This window comes from Saimiri boliviensis, chromosome 5, assembly GCF_048565385.1.
Source record: "Saimiri boliviensis isolate mSaiBol1 chromosome 5, mSaiBol1.pri, whole genome shotgun sequence".
NCBI lineage: Eukaryota > Metazoa > Chordata > Mammalia > Primates > Cebidae > Saimiri > Saimiri boliviensis.
Genome location: NC_133453.1, coordinates 122,407,900 through 122,427,576, shown reverse-complemented (window position 1 = coordinate 122,427,576; position 19,677 = coordinate 122,407,900). Strand labels below are relative to the sequence as shown.

At 43.5% G+C, this 19,677-nt stretch overlaps 2 protein-coding genes across 15 annotated transcripts in view; both read left to right on the top strand.

Annotated features, from left to right (window-relative positions):
• The window catches only part of NCKAP5 (NCK associated protein 5), a 986,396-nt gene extending 977,089 nt beyond the window's left edge, over positions 1–9,307 (top strand). For 12 of the 13 annotated variants that reach the window (XM_074399885.1, XM_074399884.1, XM_074399883.1 and 9 more), the window contains one exon: positions 7,387–9,307. In XM_074399885.1, the coding sequence (XP_074255986.1) occupies positions 7,387–7,668 (282 nt within the window). In that variant the 3' untranslated portion in view covers positions 7,669–9,307. The remainder of the gene's footprint in view (positions 1–7,386) is intronic. The other variant, XM_039480033.2, reaches the window with a different exon arrangement.
• Positions 9,308–10,138: 831 nt separating this feature from the next.
• LYPD1 (LY6/PLAUR domain containing 1) overlaps positions 10,139–19,677 on the top strand; it is a 35,681-nt gene continuing 26,142 nt past the window's right edge. The window contains exons 1-3 of one of the 2 annotated variants that reach the window (XM_010342152.3): positions 10,505–10,635; positions 10,763–10,801; positions 12,141–12,278. In XM_010342152.3, the coding sequence (XP_010340454.1) occupies positions 10,575–10,635; positions 10,763–10,801; positions 12,141–12,278 (238 nt within the window). In that variant the 5' untranslated portion in view covers positions 10,505–10,574. Of the gene's footprint in view, positions 10,802–12,140; positions 12,279–19,677 lie in introns of both variants that reach the window. The other variant, XM_010342151.3, reaches the window with a different exon arrangement.

The window sequence follows — 19,677 nt, the reverse complement described above, 5'->3', positions numbered from 1 at the left end:
TAAAATACCTTCTCCCCATTTCACAACAGGAACATAACATAAAACTCTTCCCTGAATTCATCTTCTCAGTGCTCAAGATTTTCTCATCAGAAAAGGGATGGGATAAATCACACATTAAGCTTCAACCCAAAGCCCTTGATTAAACAGACTGTCTCCTAGATTTCACCTATTTGCTTCCAAATGGAAGCTCTGCCATCTTTCACACTTGCTGGATCACCTTCCTCCTGTTTCTTTGCCCATAGAGAGGCTTCTCTGTGCCCATTAACTCCTTGCAGCACCAGAATCTTCCTGCATCTTCTTGGCCTTCATGCAAGTATGACTATCTGGTTAAACTCTGCATCATACATAATGAGAGATGTTGGGTGGTAGTAAGGGACACCTTAGAGACACTTCTCAATTTTGGATGTTTCCACATGAAAGGAGCTTCCTAGGGTAATCCTCCTTGAGTCTCTGGGCCCCCCTCATTTACTCCTCCCAGAGGATGAGGGACTGACTTGCCTAGCAAGTTCAGGAAAGGAACTGTCAGTGCTGCTCCCCACTTCTTGCTCTTCCCAATCTCTCTCTGGAATCAGACTGTCAGAAGCACAAAATTCTGTTCTGTTCCTTCATGCTGTAGTTTTTACAGGAAGACACCTGTTTCCCAGCGCAGGGCTGCTGATTACTAAGCTTGTCTATTTCTCGGGAAAGGTATTAGGAAACCCATTTCTTTGCAGATGGAAACCTTGTTCTCCAGTCAAACTTTCTGCTCATAAAGCTGATCTTTTGGCCTCCCATAAGCCTTTTTCTTTTATCATTTAGGTCATTGAGAACTAAAGTCTGGAAGAGGGGTGTTAGGGTTGGTTATTGTGCTACCACAAATTCTAATAATAGATGCCCAGAAGATATCCAATTAAGAATATTTTAGAGTCACAGAGCCTTATAGACAGGAAAGATTCAACAACAAAAAAAAAAACTTTAATGTAAAGAAACTAAGGGTCATAGGGTTTACACAGCTAATTAGCACAATGCCAGGAATTGCACACTGGTTTCTAAGTACCTGGGGTAATACATAGTGATTAAGATCCCAGGTCCTGTTGTCAGACTGTTTCTGCTCAAATCCTGATTGCCCAACTTATTAGCCACATATATAGTACTAATATTTAGACCTCTCTATCTGCATTTTCTCATTTGTATAATGGGGATGGTAATAGTGCTATCTCATAGGCTTGCTGTAAGGATTAAATGAGATAATTCATGCAGTCCATTCAACCCAGTACCAGACTCATAGTAAAAACACTTTATAAATAGGGCTATTTTCCTACCACATGTTTTCTTGATCCATTGGCAGTGAATCTCTATAGCAATAGAGAAATAAGAAATTATGTTGATTCAAGTCCTGTTTGCATGAATTTGTGCTAAGAGCTCCAATCCTCATTGTAAATGTTAGTGCCCATCTGAGGAACGATGCTGCATTTGAATTTCACAAATAGATTTTATCTCTTCCTGATGTTTATGGCAGATACACTAACCAATATTTTTAAGATATAGGCAAAGGATGGGAAGGTATTTGAAATAATGAGAGAGTAGTCTTTATCATAAAACAATAATTGATTGAACTATTTCATGAATTTTCTATTTGTTCTCCTCGACCATGGACAGGAGATTCTGGCTGTACACATGTAACATTTATCTCTTTGAAGCTGATACCATCATGCATATATTTTTTGCTAGTTTATCACTTGAGTTTTTCTGTATCACCTTATACATTTTCCACCTCTTCCTTATGGCAAGGGTCCATAGCTCCTCCAATTTTAACCTTCTTAGTGTTCAAGATATTGCTCTAGGCAAAAATCTCTACTTCATGACTATTGTGAACTGTAAAAAAAAAATTTTGTGTGTGTGAATTTTTGTGCGAAAAATCAGGAAAATAAGTTTCAGGTCTAATTTCACTTGGATCTGAATCTGTGTGAGTCACAGATTCCATAAATATCACATGGAAAGTACAGCTGACTCTGGCCTCCCTCACCTTCCAGGCTAATGGAAGAGTAAAGTGAGATCATAGATGGGAACGCTGTTTGAAGTCAAGCTTTTTATAACCCACATACTGGCTGATACTTTCATGGGTCTGGTTGGGTTTCTTAGAACCTGTTGGGGTAGGCATCTCTCTGTTTCTTTTTTTATAGTGATTAATTGTCTACTACAGAATCCCCAAAGGGAGAGACCCTTTAGGCTACGCCTGGTGCTGAAGTAGACTACACAGTGTTGTACAGATGCATTAGGGGCATAGGAGATGGACACTTATTGGAATGACCTCCCTCCTCCTTACTGCATATTTCAATCCTATTTGCCCTTCAAAGCCATTCCAAGAGCATCCTCTTCTATAGAACTTCCTGTGAAAATCAAAACCACAAGACTGTTTGAACAAAGCTGGTCATATAGTAGATTGGTTTGATTGAATGATTGCTTGACTACAAGGAATTAAATTAATAAAGGTCTAATTCTCAAGAGATTTCTGGAGAATATGTCACTATATACTTCTTGCTTGAATTATCACAAATAATTCGTGGTTACACTGAAGGCAGGAAAGTATTTTAAGAACATGCAAAGCTATTTATTTAAACTTGAAAATACGTTTTCATCTTGCCTGTTTAGCCTTACTTTTATTCCTAAATGCAGTTTAAAAAAAAAAAAAAAAAAACAGCAAAAAGTCATCTGTACAACTGTTGCCACCTATAGGTGACAAACGTAGTATATTAATTTTATCATAATTCTGATGAAGCACAACACAGGAAGGAATTGGCGATGTTTTATGGAACCTACATAATTCTCGTCAAACACTGATCTTCACTAGGTCAATCATTATTGTTTTTGTTCCATAATTGCTATTTCAGATGCTTTCCTTAAAGATAATATTGGCTAATATTCACAAGGTAGTTTTCCAGGATAAAAGTTGAGAACTTGATTTCTGCAAGCAGGCTGCCTATATCTATTCCAAAGTCTATCCCATACTACTACAGGACCTTAACCAAGTTACTTATATTCCTAAGCCTTGATTGCCTGTAAATGAAGATACTAATGGCACCTACCCCACAGAATTCATGTGAGGACGGAAACAGATAATCTATGCACTGTGTTTAGCAGTGTCTGCACAGAACACACACTGTTAAATGGTAACGGTTATTACCATGATTAGTTTGCAAAGCACTTTCACATATAGTTGCTGCAAACTAATGAGGACTATTTTGTTATCATTTGCCAGATAGATCATTAACACATTGTTGTTTCACTTCAATCCCTCCTTATATGTTAAATGTAACTGTTATTCAACTACAGAATTTTAAAAATATCTGAGATCTGACGAGCCAATGTTCAGGTTCGGTATGCTCCTATAGGCAGAAAAGTAAGTCACTTTAGTGCTTTTATTAGTTGGCAGAACCACTTGAGAAGCACAAACCCAGAGTTAAGACACTTCCGATGCTAGGGGAAGTCTCCATTAAGAAAATAATGGTGATTTAGCGTTGGACTAGGCCTTCAAAAAGAAAGCTGGGGGAGGGGGAAACGGGGGAGTGGAGGCAGCAAGATAGGACACTGTTAAAAAAAAAAAAAAAAGGATGAAACAACATTCCTAGCTCAGAAACTCAAACAGTGCAAAGATTAAAATTTGGTATGCATACTGGGTGTTTTTTTACTGTTTTCTTCAAATGTGAGCCAATAATTAAAAATCAGTGAGTTTTAAATATAAGCAGATATTGATCTTCATGTATGTCCTCACCTCTGAAATCAAAAGATCTGCACCCACATTTCCTCACAGCTAGATCTAAGTAGCTGCTACCGCTTTTAGATCCAGCACGTGCTCCTGAGCTGACTGCAGCCCTCGCCACTCCTTAGGGCTGCTCTACGTGGAGGCAGAATGCCAGCTGGCCCTTATGGTCACTTTTGCATGAATGTTCTTTTTATAGTCAGGTAATATGTCTACACTCACCTTTCATCCAAACTATAAAAATAAAAGGAAGCCTGAGAAGGTCATGTTTTTTGCTTTTTTTTTTTTTTTTTGCATTTTAGGTTTTGGGGTACATGTGAAGAACATGCAAGACTGTTGCATAGGTACACACGTGGCAGTGTGATTTGCTGCCTTCCTCCCCTTCACCTGTATCTGGCGTTTCTCCCCATGCTATCTCTCCCCAACTCCCCACTCCCCACTATCCCTCACCCATTTCCCCCCACCTGACCCCAGTGTGTAGTGCTCCCCTCCCTGTGTCCATGTGTTCTCATTGTTCAACACCCACCTATGAGTGAGAACATTCGATGTTTGATTTTCTGCTCTTGTGTCAGTTTGCTGAGAATGATGGTTTCCAGGTTCATCCATGTCCCTACAAAGGACACAAACTCATCGTTTTTGATGGCTGCGTACTATTCCATGGTGTATATGTGCCACATTTTCCCTGTCCAGTCTGTCATCGATGGGCATTTGGGTTGGTTCCAGGTCTTTGCTATTGTAAACAGTGCTGCAATGAACATTTGTGTGCATGTGTCCTTATAGTAGAATGATTTATAATCCTTTGGATATATACCCAGACTGGATTACTGGATTCCTTCCTGAAACCTTACACTAAAATTAACTCTAGATGGATTAAAGACTTAAACATAAGGGTTTTATATGTAGATATATATAAATAATGGTCTCTTCTTTCATTTCTATAACCTCCCTGGTCAGTGTAGGCCTTTGTTATAATTAACTCAAGCAACAAATCTGCACGCCTGAAACATTTAAAAACCTAATGACAGTGAGTGTTTTAATGGCAGTTAACTCTTTCCAAATTTCCACCATTTCACAATGAATTATACTTTCTACCTGTCTATCGTCCCTCCAGGGGTCATGTTCTTCTAGACCAATTTCCGTAATTACAATCACCTGGTAAGCTTGTTAAAAACTGATTGCTGGCCCTCAGAGTTTCTGATGTAGTAGGTCTAGATGGGATCCAAGAACTTGCATTTCTAGCAAGTTCCTTGGTGATGTGGATGTTGCTGGTCTGGGGAACACACTTTGAGAACCACCATTCTAGAATAAGAACCCGTCCTTACATTTATTGAGCACCTACTACTGTCTGCCAGAGCCTTGAGGTTATTTCTAATACTTATTGCAATCCTGAAGTAAAGATGTGTCCTATCACCATTTTACACCTGAAGAAGGATGCTTGTAGCGTTCAGCCCATGAAACGGCCAAGCTGAAATTGAAGCTCGGCCTGTCTGCCTCCAGGGCCTCAATGATCCCCTGGAGGGCACAATTTTATTCAGCTGTGTGTCCTCAGTACCAAAACCGTCAGTCTACCTTGTAGTAGTTCTTAGTGAGTGTGTGTTGAATAAACTTGAGATCCACATAGATGAGAAATAGTCGAGAAAAATACTTGTGGTTCTTAAAGAAAGAGAGAGTAAATTGCATTGAATGCCCTTTAATTACCTACATTTGGTAAATGTAGGCAAATTGGCACAGTATTAAAAGGGGCTCTTGGATGGAGTTATTTCTAATTATGGAGCCACTTTTCTGTAATCAGCTAGGAGTCTATTCCTTAGCCCGCCTCTGGTTTCAGGGTAGCTGTTTGAGATTGAAAATTAGCTCCGTGAGTAATACTTCTGCACGTTAATAGTATAATGAAATAAGCACTAGATCTAGGATGATTTTTAAATATTCCCATGGAATTATACCATTTCCTATAGCAGAGAAATTCTGCCCAGGTCTGCTCTTGGGACACAGAAGCCACTTCCATCTCTCTCTTCTCTGTTAAATATTTAGCATGTGAGAATCCATAGGCTTTGGCTCTATCTATTTTCCCCAATAAAAACAGTATCCTCACTGCAACCCTGTAAGTCCAGCCTGACAATGTTGGGGGTAGGAGCTTGGTGCACAGTGGAACTGCACATGTTAGAGAAGGTTTGGCAAGTTGTTTAAATGGAATTTTTGGGTAACAAAATGAAAAACAGGACATTTTGTCCTTTATTACATAAGAACATGGTTTAATGGAAAGAATAAGAACATGTAGGCAGCCAGACAGAAATTCAAATCCTGATCTCTGCCACTTGCTGGGCAACCTTGGGCAAATATCTCTGTCACTCTGAGCCTTGTATTGCTTCTCTTTAAAATGGGGACGTTTACTTTGCAGGTTTGTGAAAAAGCTGCTCGAATCTGTTAAGTGTCTTTTACGTAGTGGATGCTTAATGAATGGTAGCATTTATTACCATCTCTAAGCCCCTGGGCCTGCTGCTTTCTTGTGTTTGGATGGGGTATCTGCTGGAAAGAGGAAAAGAAGATGAGAAACATTACAGACACTTTTACACCTCTGTTCTTCTCGTTGTTTTTGGCATCTGCGCCTCCCTCCTTAGCCCTTAGGAGCCAACAGAATATATTCACATTTACAGGGTTTACCTATGATAATTGTTGATTTTGGTTGCAGTGTTTTATAACGTCCTACTGGGTGTTAATAACAGTAATATCCCTGTATAAATTGGTATTACTACACCTTCTCGAGCAGAGTGGTTACTCAGCTGTACACCTGTCACTTTGATTTTTAAGCCCTTGGGCCTTCTGGGATCTATACCCAAAAACCTGGAGATCTCTTCCAAATGTCTGAAGTCCTGTAAAGGGACAAAATACAAAAATGGCAATGCTTCTAATAAGCTTAACATGCATTCAAAAATGGCAAGTTAAGGGATTTTTATGTCTTTAAAAAATATATATATATATATTACTATAACTTCTGGCTGAAATTCAATCCCTACTCTTATTTAGAAAAAGTGAGGCGGGTGGATCACGAGGTCGAGAGATCGAGACCATCCTGGTCAACATGGTGAAACCCCGTCTCTACTGAAAGTGCAAAAAATTAGCTGGGCATGGTGGCACGTGCCTGTAATCCCAGCTACTCAGGAGGCTGAGGCAGGAGAATTGCCTGAACCCAGGAGGCGGAGATTGCGGTGAGCCGAGATTGTGCCATTGCACTCCAGCCTGGGTAACGAGAGCGAAACTCCGTCTCAAAAAAAAAAAAAAAAAAAAAAAAAAAAAAAAGTGCAACTAATACTTAGCAAGGAAAGAGAGGAGTTTGAAACTTTGATGAAGAAAAATAAGGCACTTTACCTGAACAACTTTCAAATGGATCCATTTAAAATGAAATTAAGTGGCATTTAACTGGTTTGCAAATTGGGACCTATTTATCTCAGTAAAATGATTAAAGTCCTGATTTATCCCTAAAATTTGCTTTATTATTACATTTAATTATACTAGAAGATTGTTAAAGACTTGTAGGTTTTCTCTATCCCTTTAAACTGTACTTTATACAGACAGTAATTGAATATTGGATAGGATAACTTGATTTTCCAAAGAAATATGTTTCTAATATTTTCTTCTTTTTATTGCAGAAATTGAAACAACTTGAAGAAACAAAAGACGATCCTGAGAATAGATTATCGAAAATTTCCCTGGAGTCATTCAATAAGTTTAACAGCAATACTGTGATTTTATTAGAAAAAGAAAAGAATTCTCTGAGCAAGGTTGAAGGACGAAAGGAAGAAAAAGAAAAAAATGAAGAGACATCTTTGAGTAGTTCAGATAGGCCTGGGGTAGACAACTTGGAATCTTTGAGTGATTCTTTATATGATAGCTTCTCTTCCTGTGCCAGTCAAGGTTCAAATGATGTATAAAGGACTTTTCTTCCCTTAGTGAGCTAGGACTGGAGCACTTAAGAAATGATGGGGGTGGGTGGGGGGTGAGCCACTCTGTAGAGAGGACAATATACTATTGCAGTACCAGAGCCTTCATTGTCAAATTCACAGCAGGCAATCCACCAGAGCTTATGCTCTGACAGGGCAATAAAGATAGACTCCATTTATTGCATTTCAAGAGGATTAAGCATAAACACACCTATGATACAGAATCCTTAATTTTGCACTTTTTTTGAATATTTGTACAGAAGTTGTAAATACTTTGGAAGAGAAATTATATTTGTAGCAAAAAAAGACAGCAATAAATGGAATCAGTGCCATGCTCTTGAAATAATGTGCTAAATCTTAGAAGTTGATGATAATATATATTTTTTAAAATCCCAACTTAAGTTTTTGTGAAGTTCATTGTCCTAGTCCTCAAAATTTTTGTGGGTACACGCTGTAAACCTACAACAGGGCCTGCCAAAAAAAAAAAAAAAAAAAAAAAAAAAACCAGAGGGTTCCTCTTCATCTCCATTTCGTATCCATTTGATAGAAATGTTCATTTTAGTGCAATTTCAGATTCGTTGCCAGAGATTCAGGTGATAGTAACAGGTGTAATTCTGCTTCTGCTGAAATGAAAAGGGTCCTGAAGTGTGGACACAGAGTGTGACATTGTATCAGAAATGACCAAATCCTATTTCCAATACCAATTTTTTTTCCAGACATTTATTTAGATTGTCTTCTACTTAGTGCTTCTCTGTGATCTTGAATATTATTTTTTATCTTCTTGCTCTTTTTATTAAAATCTGGGCACTGTTAAAAATGAAAGCAAATTTCTATTTGCAATGCTCACTTTTTAAAAATAAAAGTATTGGTGCTACGAAGAATTCTTTTTAATATCCTTTTTTCTACGAAGACTGTTTATATGTAAGGATAAATTCTATTTTAAAGGTTATGTGTATTTTTTCTAGATGTGAACTATTTATAATTGCTTATGTACAGGAGCTTGTAAACTAGGCACAATAGAAATATTTTTAGGAGCTATATGCCTACTTTAGCACATAATTGTTTCTTTAAAAAGTATTGTATGATCAGTGTTATTTGGTTAATTTGTGCAATTTGTTATATTTTATCTTAAACGAAAAGTATGTAAAATATCCTTGTCTTTCAGACTTTAAAAATCCTTTTGTTTCCTTTCTGAATAAAAGTTATATCACAATTGCACCCTCTGAATACTGAAAAGAACTTGCTCAAGGACCTTTTGGCCCAGTTACTTGACTCCTGACTCACAGGTGCTCCTAGGATGGATTCCCCGGAGGAATAAATAAACTAGCCCTTTTGCTCTACAGATGGTAATTTAGCCAATTCTAAGATGAGAGTCAGCAGACAGGTGAGTCATGTCAAAGCATTTCAGTCTTCCCGAGGGGTTCACCCAACAGCAATGAAGAGGGGCGAGAAAGAGCCTGAGGCGGCTATGGAACGATCTCTGCAAAGGAATTACAAAGAAAGTCATTTAAGCCCCCTCCAGACCAGCTCTGCTGGCAGGATGCAGAAATTAATGATCAGCGTCCCGGTCTGAGAGAGCTGCCCCCAGAGGTGGCCGCGGGAGAAAAGAGTGAAGAGGGGCAAAGCTTAGGAGGCGATTTCCGCTGAAATGGATGCTCCCTAAGGATGTGGGGAAAGGGGGTGGGAATGTGCGGATTGGGGGCGGGGGCACCAACGCGCTCCGGCGGACAATCGGTCTCCCGCACCACCTGCTGCAAGGCTCGGCAAGGAAGGCGAAAATAGAACCGGGGCATCCCGGTGAGTACGCCAGGTGGGTCTCTTGGACTTTGCAGAAACAGGAGGAATTTGAGGGGTGTGGGGAGCAGCTCGAGGCCGAGTCCGAGGCTGGGATGGCCTTTCAAGAGAGGACGTGGGAGTTTATACTAATAATCGGTGGCTTTGGGGAGAGTAGGATGGAGCTGGCCGGCATTTTAGAGACCATGAATGGAGGAGAGCAACCCTCTTTTCCACCCTGATTTGCTTTCTGGTGGAATCTCGCGGCAGGTGTCCCCGGGACGGCGTTCTCCTAGGCTAGGCGACCAGGGCGGTGTCAATGCACCCTCCGGCGGTGCGCGCAGGCGGGAGAAGCGGGAGCACGGCCCGGGCAAGCACGACAGTCAGGGCAGTGTCCCTACCACACCCCCCACCCAGACCGGCCAAGCCGAGCTAGGTCTTGACTGAAGGCTTTCTCGGAGGAAGAGGAGGCGCGGCTGCACAGGACGCCGTAGGGAGCCTGCGGGTGTGGAACTTTGCCAGGCGCACGGGAACACACGCCCCTCCTGACAGCCTCCCGGGGCGCCAGGCTCCCGCGGCCCGCAGCGGGACACCCTCAGTTGTGTGGGCCGGGCCCAGTCGTTAGGGTACCGGCCAGTCCTGGAAAGCTCAGAAGACGCGGAGCCGGGAGGGTGCGTCCCTATGCGCGAAGGGCCAGCTGGCCACGCCGTCCTCCCATGCTAGTCCGCACCCGGCAGGTCCCCACGGCACCTGCTGCGCCTTCCTCGCCGCTCCCCAACCTCCAGCCTCCCCACCTCTGAAAACCACCAGTCCTCCCGCACCCCCCGGCGCCCCTTTCCCTGGAACGTGCGGAGGCGGGAGAGGAGGAAGGCAGGAAGGGGGTGGGGATCTAGAGAGATGGTCCCAGCCTTCCCCGCCCGCCGGCCGCCACCCCCACCCCAACTCGGCAGCCGTCACGTGGTGCCTGGAGTGGGAGGTGGGGAGAAAAGGCGAGACTTTTGTGGGTGCTCCGGATCGCCAGTAGTTCCTTCAGTCTCAGCCACCAACTCCGGAGGCGCGGCGCTCGGCCCGGGAGCACGAGCGGGAGGAGCCGAGACCCGCAGCCCGGAGCCCGAGCGCGGGCGATGCAGGAGCCGCGAGCAGCACCTGCGGCTCCTCTCGGCACAGACCGTCGGCTCCGCGGCAGCAGCGCGGGCCCCAGCAGCCTCGGCAGCCACAGCCGCTGTGGCCCGGGCAGCCTCCGCTGCGGTCGCCTTCTCTGATGCACCGGTCCGCTCCCGGCCGCGGGACTCCGGGAGGATGTGGGTCCTAGGCACCGCGGCAACTTTTTGCGGATTGTTCTTGCTTCCAGGTAAGAATATTCAGAGCCCCGCAGCCAGGGCCAGGTGCGCACGACCCATCTACCCGCCGGCTCTTTTGCCCCCAGGGCGCCCACCTCCCGGCCGGCCCTGCGCCGGGGCTGCCCAGCGGGAGTTGGGCGGCGGCGATTGGTGCCTCGGGGCGCGCGGTTGGGAACGCGTCCAAGTCCCGCGCTGCAGGAGGAGAGCGGGAGCGGCGGGTTTGCGGGACCCCGGGCTGCCGCTGCTCCGGCTGCACGGTCGGGAGAAGCTGGGCTTGGGAGGAGGGAGAGTCCGAGCGGTGCTGGGGTCTCGGTGAGGGAGAGGGGGCGACATCTCCCGAACCCCGCAAGTTGTCTGGCGCCTCCGGCACCCCGTGGGAGTGGCGCCGCCGACAGGTGAGCAGCCTGCAGCCGCACCGAGGCTGAGTTGCTGCGCTCCAAGTGCGATAGATATGGGGCTGGGGGAGCTCGGGCAGTTGGGTCTAGACCGGAGCGCGTACAGCGAAAACAGCCAGGCCGAAGCGACCAGGGCACAAATGTCTCGCGTCCTCTCACCAGTTCGCCTGCTGGCTCCCGAACTAAGCTCTGCAGAGCTGGGATCCCGACCACCCGCCCTAGCTGAACCGTTGCCCTGAAAGCCAGGGCCTGGAAGAAAGGGCCGTGAGGTCGGGGTCCAGGGTGCAGGCGAGCACAAACGCCCTCTCCCGCCCTCTGTGGCCACCCGGGTCGCCGCGGGGACGGCTCTGGAGGAGAGCCGCCGACCCGTGCTCGGGGACTTGCGGCGCAGCAACACTTGGCGTCTGGCGCCTCCACCCTTGTTCCCAGGTGGTCGCTCAGGGATCCTCAGAGCCCTGGTAACAGAAACGCTGATTTTAAAAATTAAATAAATAAAAACCGAAACGACGTCTGCGAATGTAATCATGAATGGTGCCAAAATAGTAATTAAGTAATTTGTAACCAATTAGCAATTAGGCAAATCCTTTGGCTTAGGCTGGAGCTAACTCTTGTCTCCAGAGCTACTTCGCTCTTGGGGTGGTACCGTCCCCCCACCCTCCCTTCAACTTCTTGGGAAAAGGCCTGGGGTGGTTTTGGATGGGCTTTTTGTGTTTAGAGCCGGGGTCCAGGGGTCGTGGGCACTATTCCACTTTCTCCTTCAGGACCCTAGGTACCCGCGCCGCCCCCTGCCGGCTTCAGCCACTTCAGGCCCTTCGCGGAGACCCAGGAGTGCAGAGCCCCAAGCCTCCCAGAGGCCAGGAGCCACTGCGCTCTGCTCTGGGACGTGACATGGTCGAGGTTTCCGGGGTGGGCTCTGTGGGGGCCAGATCTGAACCCGACTGCGTTTGTCTCGCAGGCCTTGCGCTGCAAATCCAGTGCTACCAGTGTGAAGAATTCCAGCTGAACAACGACTGCTCCTCCCCCGAGTTCATCGTCAACTGCACCGTGAACGTTCAAGACATGTGTCAGAAAGAAGTGATGGAGCAAAGTGCCGGTAAGAGCCTGGCGGCTCCCCCTCGCTCTTAAGCCTGGGCTGTGGGGTGGGAGTGAGGGGGCCATTAAGTAACAGGAAAAAGGATTGACTTTGATTTAATACCCACACACCGGTTATCGCAGATTTACTTTTACAGCGCTGGGAAAATGAAGAGTTCCAAGTTACTTTAATCTCATTAGAGTTAATTACCAGGGCTTTCCCCGAAGGGTCTTGGGAGGGGAAATGCATTTAAATTAGTGGTTCTCCTCTTTTTATTTACTCCCTTCACCTCCCTATGCTAAAAGCTGATGGATGTGGAAAATATATGGCTAACCAGCCTTGGCTTGGGCAACTAGACAGTAGCCTGTGAGCATTGTCAGCCTGAAATATGGAGCTAGTTGAAGTTCCCAGAGGTCAGAGCTTGAAAAATGTGTTTTGTCATAGAGGCACACCATATTTCCTTGAAGAACACTACAGGATCTTTATTTAATTTTAGAACTAATGCATCAACTTCCAGGCACAAATTGCCAAGATCTTTCAAAGGAATGTCGTTCTCAGCCCTACCAGCTTAGCTGCTGGCTGGCTGAGAAGAGGGCCTGAGCATTCTCTGAGGAAAGGAGGCGTCTCGTGGGATAGCCCTCACCCCCTCTAGCTGACCAAGAGTCTTCTCACTGAGGTAGAATTTTCCAACCCTCCCCCTACTCCCTACTCCAGATGTCTGATCAGAAGTCAAAGTTCCCCAAAGTATAACTGGAACTTTGGGAGAATAGGTAGAGCTGTTGCTTCAGTTCCAAGGTCAAAACCATAAACACAGACCTTGCCATTTTAAGGATATTCAGAAGATGGGAAATAGCATAACTTGATGGCTGATACTGAATGAACCAAAGCCCCCACTTCTCTTTAGTTCTGTGAACTGCCCGCAGAGCCTGGTGAAGTGATTAGAACTGTTACATGATTCCCTTTACCCACTGGCAGGTCAACGAAAGGACTCTAGTTTTAAAGCCAGCACCTTGGGAAAGTCGTTTCTTCTCAGAGAAGGGCCTGGAAATGTCGTATTGCTATCCTCATGGCTATTTGGAAAGCAGATGTTAGCTTGTCACTGTGCTGTGATGTGGTGTGTGTGCAGTTGTTAAGAGCTGTTTTTTATAGGTCATTATTTGTTGCACCAAAATCGCTCTTTTGGGAAGCCTTGAACATATTTGCTCTCAAGGGTAACTTGTCCGGAGAAATGCAGCAAGCATTATTTTGGCACATGGGATTTGGGCTATTAATAATACGAAACAAAACAAACTTAGTGACCATTCTTTAGTTAAGATTGATAGGGATAATTTGAACAATTTTTTTTTCCTGCTTGTGTTTCCTTCCTACATTTTACCTGAGCAAAAAATTTACTGCCCTTCTACCAGAAGGACTGCTGTGGATTTTAACCAGAATCACTGCTAACCCTTTATTGTTATGTTCAAATATTTGCAGCTTTCTTGAGCCAGTAGTTTAGAGCCAGACAAAATGAGAATGTACAGTAGACCCGTTGAGAACTTCTTCAGAGTCCGCAAGGTCACTGCTTACCTGGGTGTCATGTTTTATCACCTGGGATATGGTTGGGAAAGGGATGTAAGCTAAATTCGAGTCAGAAGAGGTCCTTTTTCTGAGACACATTTCTTTTTCTCTAAAAGTGTGTCTAAGATGAGTACCGCACACTTCATTTTCAAAGCGCTGTTTTTCATCTTGCTTCATTCTGTCCTCGAAACCACTCTGGAGAAGAAGCAGAGCAGGCATTTTAACTTCCATTTTACCCACAGGAGCTTCAGCACAGACAGTCTTCAAGTGCTTGCCTAAGGTCGTTCGTGTTCTGTAAGCTCAGGCAAGGTGGGCACCATGTCTCCAAGCCAGGTCGCTCTGGCCACAGGCCATAGGCCAACAGGTAGAGACAGAATCAAGTATAAGGCAGTTTCAGTTGTGAATTTTGACAAACAGAAGCAGCTGATGAACTCAAAAGTTATGAAGGGAAGGATGTGAGGTCTGGGTCTGTGCACGTGGAAGCAAGGTATTCTAAGCCTAAACGCCATAGAAGCAAGCTAAATGAATTTGTTTCTGCATCAAAAGAGCCATGTCCAGGAGAGTTCATACCTCCAAGGCACTTCCATTTTTATGTCCATGCACTTACTAGAGACCAAATTAATTTTTTGCCAACAAGGATAGAAAGCAAACCTAAAACTTTGATCAAGTGATCACAATTGCAGTGTAATCATCACAGTAACAAGAGCTAACTCTTGTTGTGTGCCCAGGCATCTGGCTCTTTTCTGGGTGTTGTACATGTAGTATCTCACAAAATCTGGTGGTCCTCTTTCAAGATCTTGTTTGCTCATGCCACAGCCAGTCAGCATGTAATTCTATTACATGGTCAACAGCTCCACTCCAGAGAAAGTAATGCCTGTTAAATGATGCTATTAAGAATTGAAGTCAGAATTTCTTTTAAGTTTGATCAATAATATATGTTGTACTGAGAATCTTAGCACACTAGAGCTGAAAGAACCCAGTAACTCCTAAAGATACATGTTAGAATCTTGCTGGGAGTTTTGCTTAGCTCCACATGCCTGGATTCCCGCTTAAAGAAACCCATTTCGTAAATCTGTAGTATATCTGGCCATGGGTCTTTTACAAACTTCCCAGTGATTCTGGGATGACCCGAGTTGAGGACTGATCTGGACAAACCTTTTTGTGTTTTAGTGGAAGAAAACAAGGTCCAGAAAAATTAGATGCTTGGTCCAAGTTCACCAGCCAACTGTTACTAAGAGGCACTTGAAGCCGGCTTCCCCGGGCAGCACCTTTGCAGTTAATACCACACAGCCAGCATGTCGTCAAATATCCGGCCAGGTCTGCCTGAAAAGATAGCCCAGGCCAAGTTCAAAGGGTTTAGACCATTTTTCATGTCCACCAAGTTCACCTAACAGTCCAGGTAGACAGGCCATGAAGTGGATGTCAAAAGAATCTGAGAAATAACTCATGAGATTTTTAAGTTTGAGTGCTATGCGGACTGGCATTTTTTATGGGTATAGAAAAACCAGGGCTTTAAATCGACTAAGAAAATTTAATGAACTAAGTAAGCCAGTCTGACATTAAGCAGTAATGAAAGGTGTTCTCCTTCCAAAAAAAATACCAGCCGTGCAATATGCGTCAGCCTTCAGTTTTCTAGACTAAGTCTGCAAACTCAGCTCTTACGAATTTCGAGGCATATACATTTAATTTTCAATTGGGAAGTACATTTAAAATTAACCTTTACCTATTCCCCAGAGTGACATTCCTATTAGGTGCTGAGATTATTATCCACCACTCTTTTTCCCTTTGGTCATTTTTGGAATAATAAGGCAATGGCTGTGGGGAAGGGAAGGTTTGCTTCAGCTTCTTTCATTGTCCTTACTAATTGATATTTAAATGTTTGCATAACGAATGACTTGTTCTCACCAGCTCTGCACTTAATGAGTTGGTGTCTATTTACTAGCACCCTTGACAATGACACTTCTTTTGCTCTTGCTTGTCATTGCATTCTGCAAAATATTTGAAATATTGATTTTCATTTCAGAATAGAAGCCCCCTCCAGTATGAATTTTTAAACCAGGGAATAAAGAATGTGAATTTGCATTTGTTTGACAGTGCAATCTTGTAATTAGAGTTTTTCCTCTTGACTAGATACAGTGAAAGGGGCATAATTTAATTTTTATAGACTAACCAATTTCTGCCCTTAGTAAAATATAGCTCTGTCAGTGAGCAAAATGTTACAGGTTCTCCTAAACCTTATTTAAAAGTTAAATGCAGTATATTGAGAGAAAGTTCATGGTCTGAATCAGTAACCTAATCGATCTCTTCACCCATCCTTTGCAACATGCATTAATCTATTTGTCTGTTTTGCAATACAAGAGTTACTGATTTATATGCCATGTTGCATCTACATTATGGCTGTGTAAGTAATGGCTGTTTTCCTTTTGGATTAGTTAGTTGCTCATTAAGTTGGGAAGGGATGGCTTCATACCTTGGCTAGTTTAGTTTTATACCTTATTTTCTCATGAGCTAAGGGATAGCGAGGACTAGATGTCACAAAAATGCTTGGTCATCCACTCTTAGTAGAAAGAAGTGGAAAGTTAACCACAGCTTGTGTTTTCTTACGTCTATGCCTGCTTAATTTCCCTGAGATTTAAAATAATAGGCTCTAGTTTGACCTTGGGATGGTCTTGGTAGGAATGAGGCCCAGTGCTTCTACTCAGTTTAATGTCATAGCCCCTTTATTCCTCTATTGTTTTATTTAAGTGAGTGCACGCACTCAAGCTCCAGTGCCTGTGCACACACACACACGTGTGCACACACACAGGCATATACTTGTGTGTGTGGATATACCTTTCCATTTCTACCTGTGTATATTTGCATCCACCCCCATATGCAATGCTTGTAAGGAAAATGAAAATATTGAGTCATCCTTTACAGATAGAGATCACAAACTGTTTAATCCATGCTATGTTGTAGGCATGAAGGATATTTTCTAAGATTTTTTCCCCCCAGAATGACTTTGTTAGGAGTAGCAGGGGTCTCTGTTAATCTTCCAGTGTCCTCCATTTGCTCCCATCTTTAGTCCTGCCACCAGGCCTCTCCTGTTAGCTTCCTTTTAGACATTCTGTCTGCAGTCCTTAATCTCTCACTCTTAACCTCATTTTGAATGGATCAGAAGGGCTATGGAATATGCTCTATGAATAAAGTGAAAAAAACAAAACTCCACATTCTATCTTTGACAAAGGAGACTTCAACAGGTTACAGCACTTTAAAATAAGGCCAGGCACAGTGGCTCATGCCTGTAATCCCAGCACTTTGGGAAATTGAGGCAGGCAGATCACCTGAGGCTGGGAGTTTGAGACCAGCCTGGCCAACATGGTGAAACCCCATCTCTACTAAAAATACAAAAAAATTAGCTGGGTGTGGTGGCACATGCCTGTAATCCTAGATACTCAGGAGGCTGAGACAAGAGAATTGCTTGAATCTGGGAGGTGGAGGTTGCAGTGAGCTGAGATTATGCAACTGTACTCCAGCCTTGGCAACAGACTCAGACTCTATCTCAAAATAAAATAAATAAATAAATAAAAACTTTAAAAAAGATTCGGATGTCACAAAAATCTATCTTCATACATTAATACCAGCTCTATTAAAAGGGTTTCCATGTCAACTTCAGTGAATGAGAATTACACAGGAAGGGATTCTATGCCGTGAATGTTCACATCCCTACCTTCTTTCCTTTCCAGACACTAAAAGAACAAACACCTTGCTCTTCGAGATAAGACATTTTGCCAAGCAGTTGACCACTTAGTTCTCAAGAAGCAACCATCTCTTTCATGTATCTTCTGAGGAAGTATTCAGATGGGGAATATCAAATGTCTTTCCCTCAGACTCTCCCAGTGAGTGAAATATTTGTTTATGTTAACTTTCCAGCTGAACGAGCAGCCAGTGCTGACCTCCCATCTCCATAGCTGAAACATTTGAAGATTGATCCAGCTCTCCCATAACACTAATTCCTCCCACTACGATTGCATGAAAGCTTCTGTCATTGATGGTTTTCCTAATGAGTTTAAACAGAGGCTTCAAAGCTGGGGCATTTTTCCCAAGTGAAAATGAAACGAAGTATGAAAACAAAACATACCATTTCCTTTGAACTCTGAAAAAGAAATCTGCCTTCCTTATATACTCCTGAAACAAAAAATCTGAATCTACAGCCTTTGAAAGAGTGTGCTGTCCTCCCTCCCTCCCTCCCTTCCTTCCTTCCTTCCGAAAAGATTGGCCAACTTAGGTTCTAATGTCCAAACTAGGCAAAGGTTTGTTAGCACACTGTACAAAAGGACTCAACACCTCAAACCCTATTTTTTTTACTTGTCTAATGGAAGGTATATTCAGTTCCCTTAGGGGAGAGAACCCCCATGTTCTAGGTTCTTCCCGTTTGGTAATTTGAAAGATACTTAATATCTCAGGGCTTAGCATCCTCCCTTGTAAAATGTAGAAGCAGGCTGCCTGTTTTCTTATGAGATATAGCAAGAGAGTGAGAAGTGCAGTCAGCATAACCATCTTCAAGGAACCAGTACTAGACATGGAAACTTATCTTGGATGCTCACCAGGAGTTGCCCCATTCACTGTCTGTACCTGCCTCTGAAGGCTGGCCCAGATATGGTAGTACAGGTTACTTTGTACACTGTTTCTATCTTTCTCAGAATGAGGTAGTCCTTGAATTCAGCCTTTAGTTCCGAACAGTATCATCCTCATAGTTAGTTTAGAAGATTCACAAAGAGATAATATCCCCACCTGACAGTTGGTGAATCTAAGACCCAGAAAAGTTGAGCAATTTGCTCAGGATCACACAGCCAGTGGGACAGGAATTCAAGTATCTTTCACTTCTCCAGTTTTTTTTTTGTTTGTTTTGTTTTTTTTTTTTTTGTTATCATGCCATTTTCTACATTTTTCCTCTTTTTGTATTTTTAATAATTTTACCGAAATATAATTCACCCTTTAAAGTATACAGTTCTGTGGTTTTTCATATATTCATAGAGATGTGTAACTATCTCTACGAGTTCAAGAATAGTTTATCACCCCAAAAGAAACTTAGCAGTCACTCCTCATTTTCCCCTTTCCCAGCTCATGGGAACCACTAATGTACTTTCTGTTTTTATGGATTTGCCTATTCTGGACATTTGGTGTAAGTGAAATCTCACACTGTGTGGCCTTTTGTGGCTGGCTGCTTTTGCTTAGGATGATGTTTTATGGCTCATCCATGCCACTTCCTACATTCATCCATTCATTCGTTTATTTATTGAAAGAATCTTGCTCTGTTGCCAGGCCAGAGTGCAGCAGTGTGATCTTGGCTTACTGCAACCTCCAACTACCTGGTTCAAGCGATTCTCCTGCCTCAGCTTCCTGTGTAGCTGGGATTACAGGCTCATGCTGCCACACCCAGCTAATTTTTGTATTTTTAGTAGAGACGAGGTTTCACCATGTTGGCCACGATGGTCTTGATCTCCTGACCTTGTAATCTGCCTGCCTTGTGCTCCCAAAGTGCTGGGATTACAGGCATGAGCCACTATATCCAGCCTATTTTTTTCTTCCGTAGTTAGATGTGTCCTTCCTCTTGCTGGGGCAGGTATCTGAAGAGAAAGCTCAGGTTTGGCAGATCCCTACCTTACGGAGTGGGATAGGATGAGATGGAATGGGATGCAGCGTGGCTGTGAATCTCAGAACTCCACTGGCCAACTAGCCAATTTGCTGAATTGAACTAAAAACATGCACCAAGAGCTAGCCATTCCAGTGAGCTTTCAGCAAAGGAATTGGTGTCAAACATCTGCTTGGTGCCGCGTACTGGACTGTCCATTCTTGGCCATCTATTATATAATTCATCTGT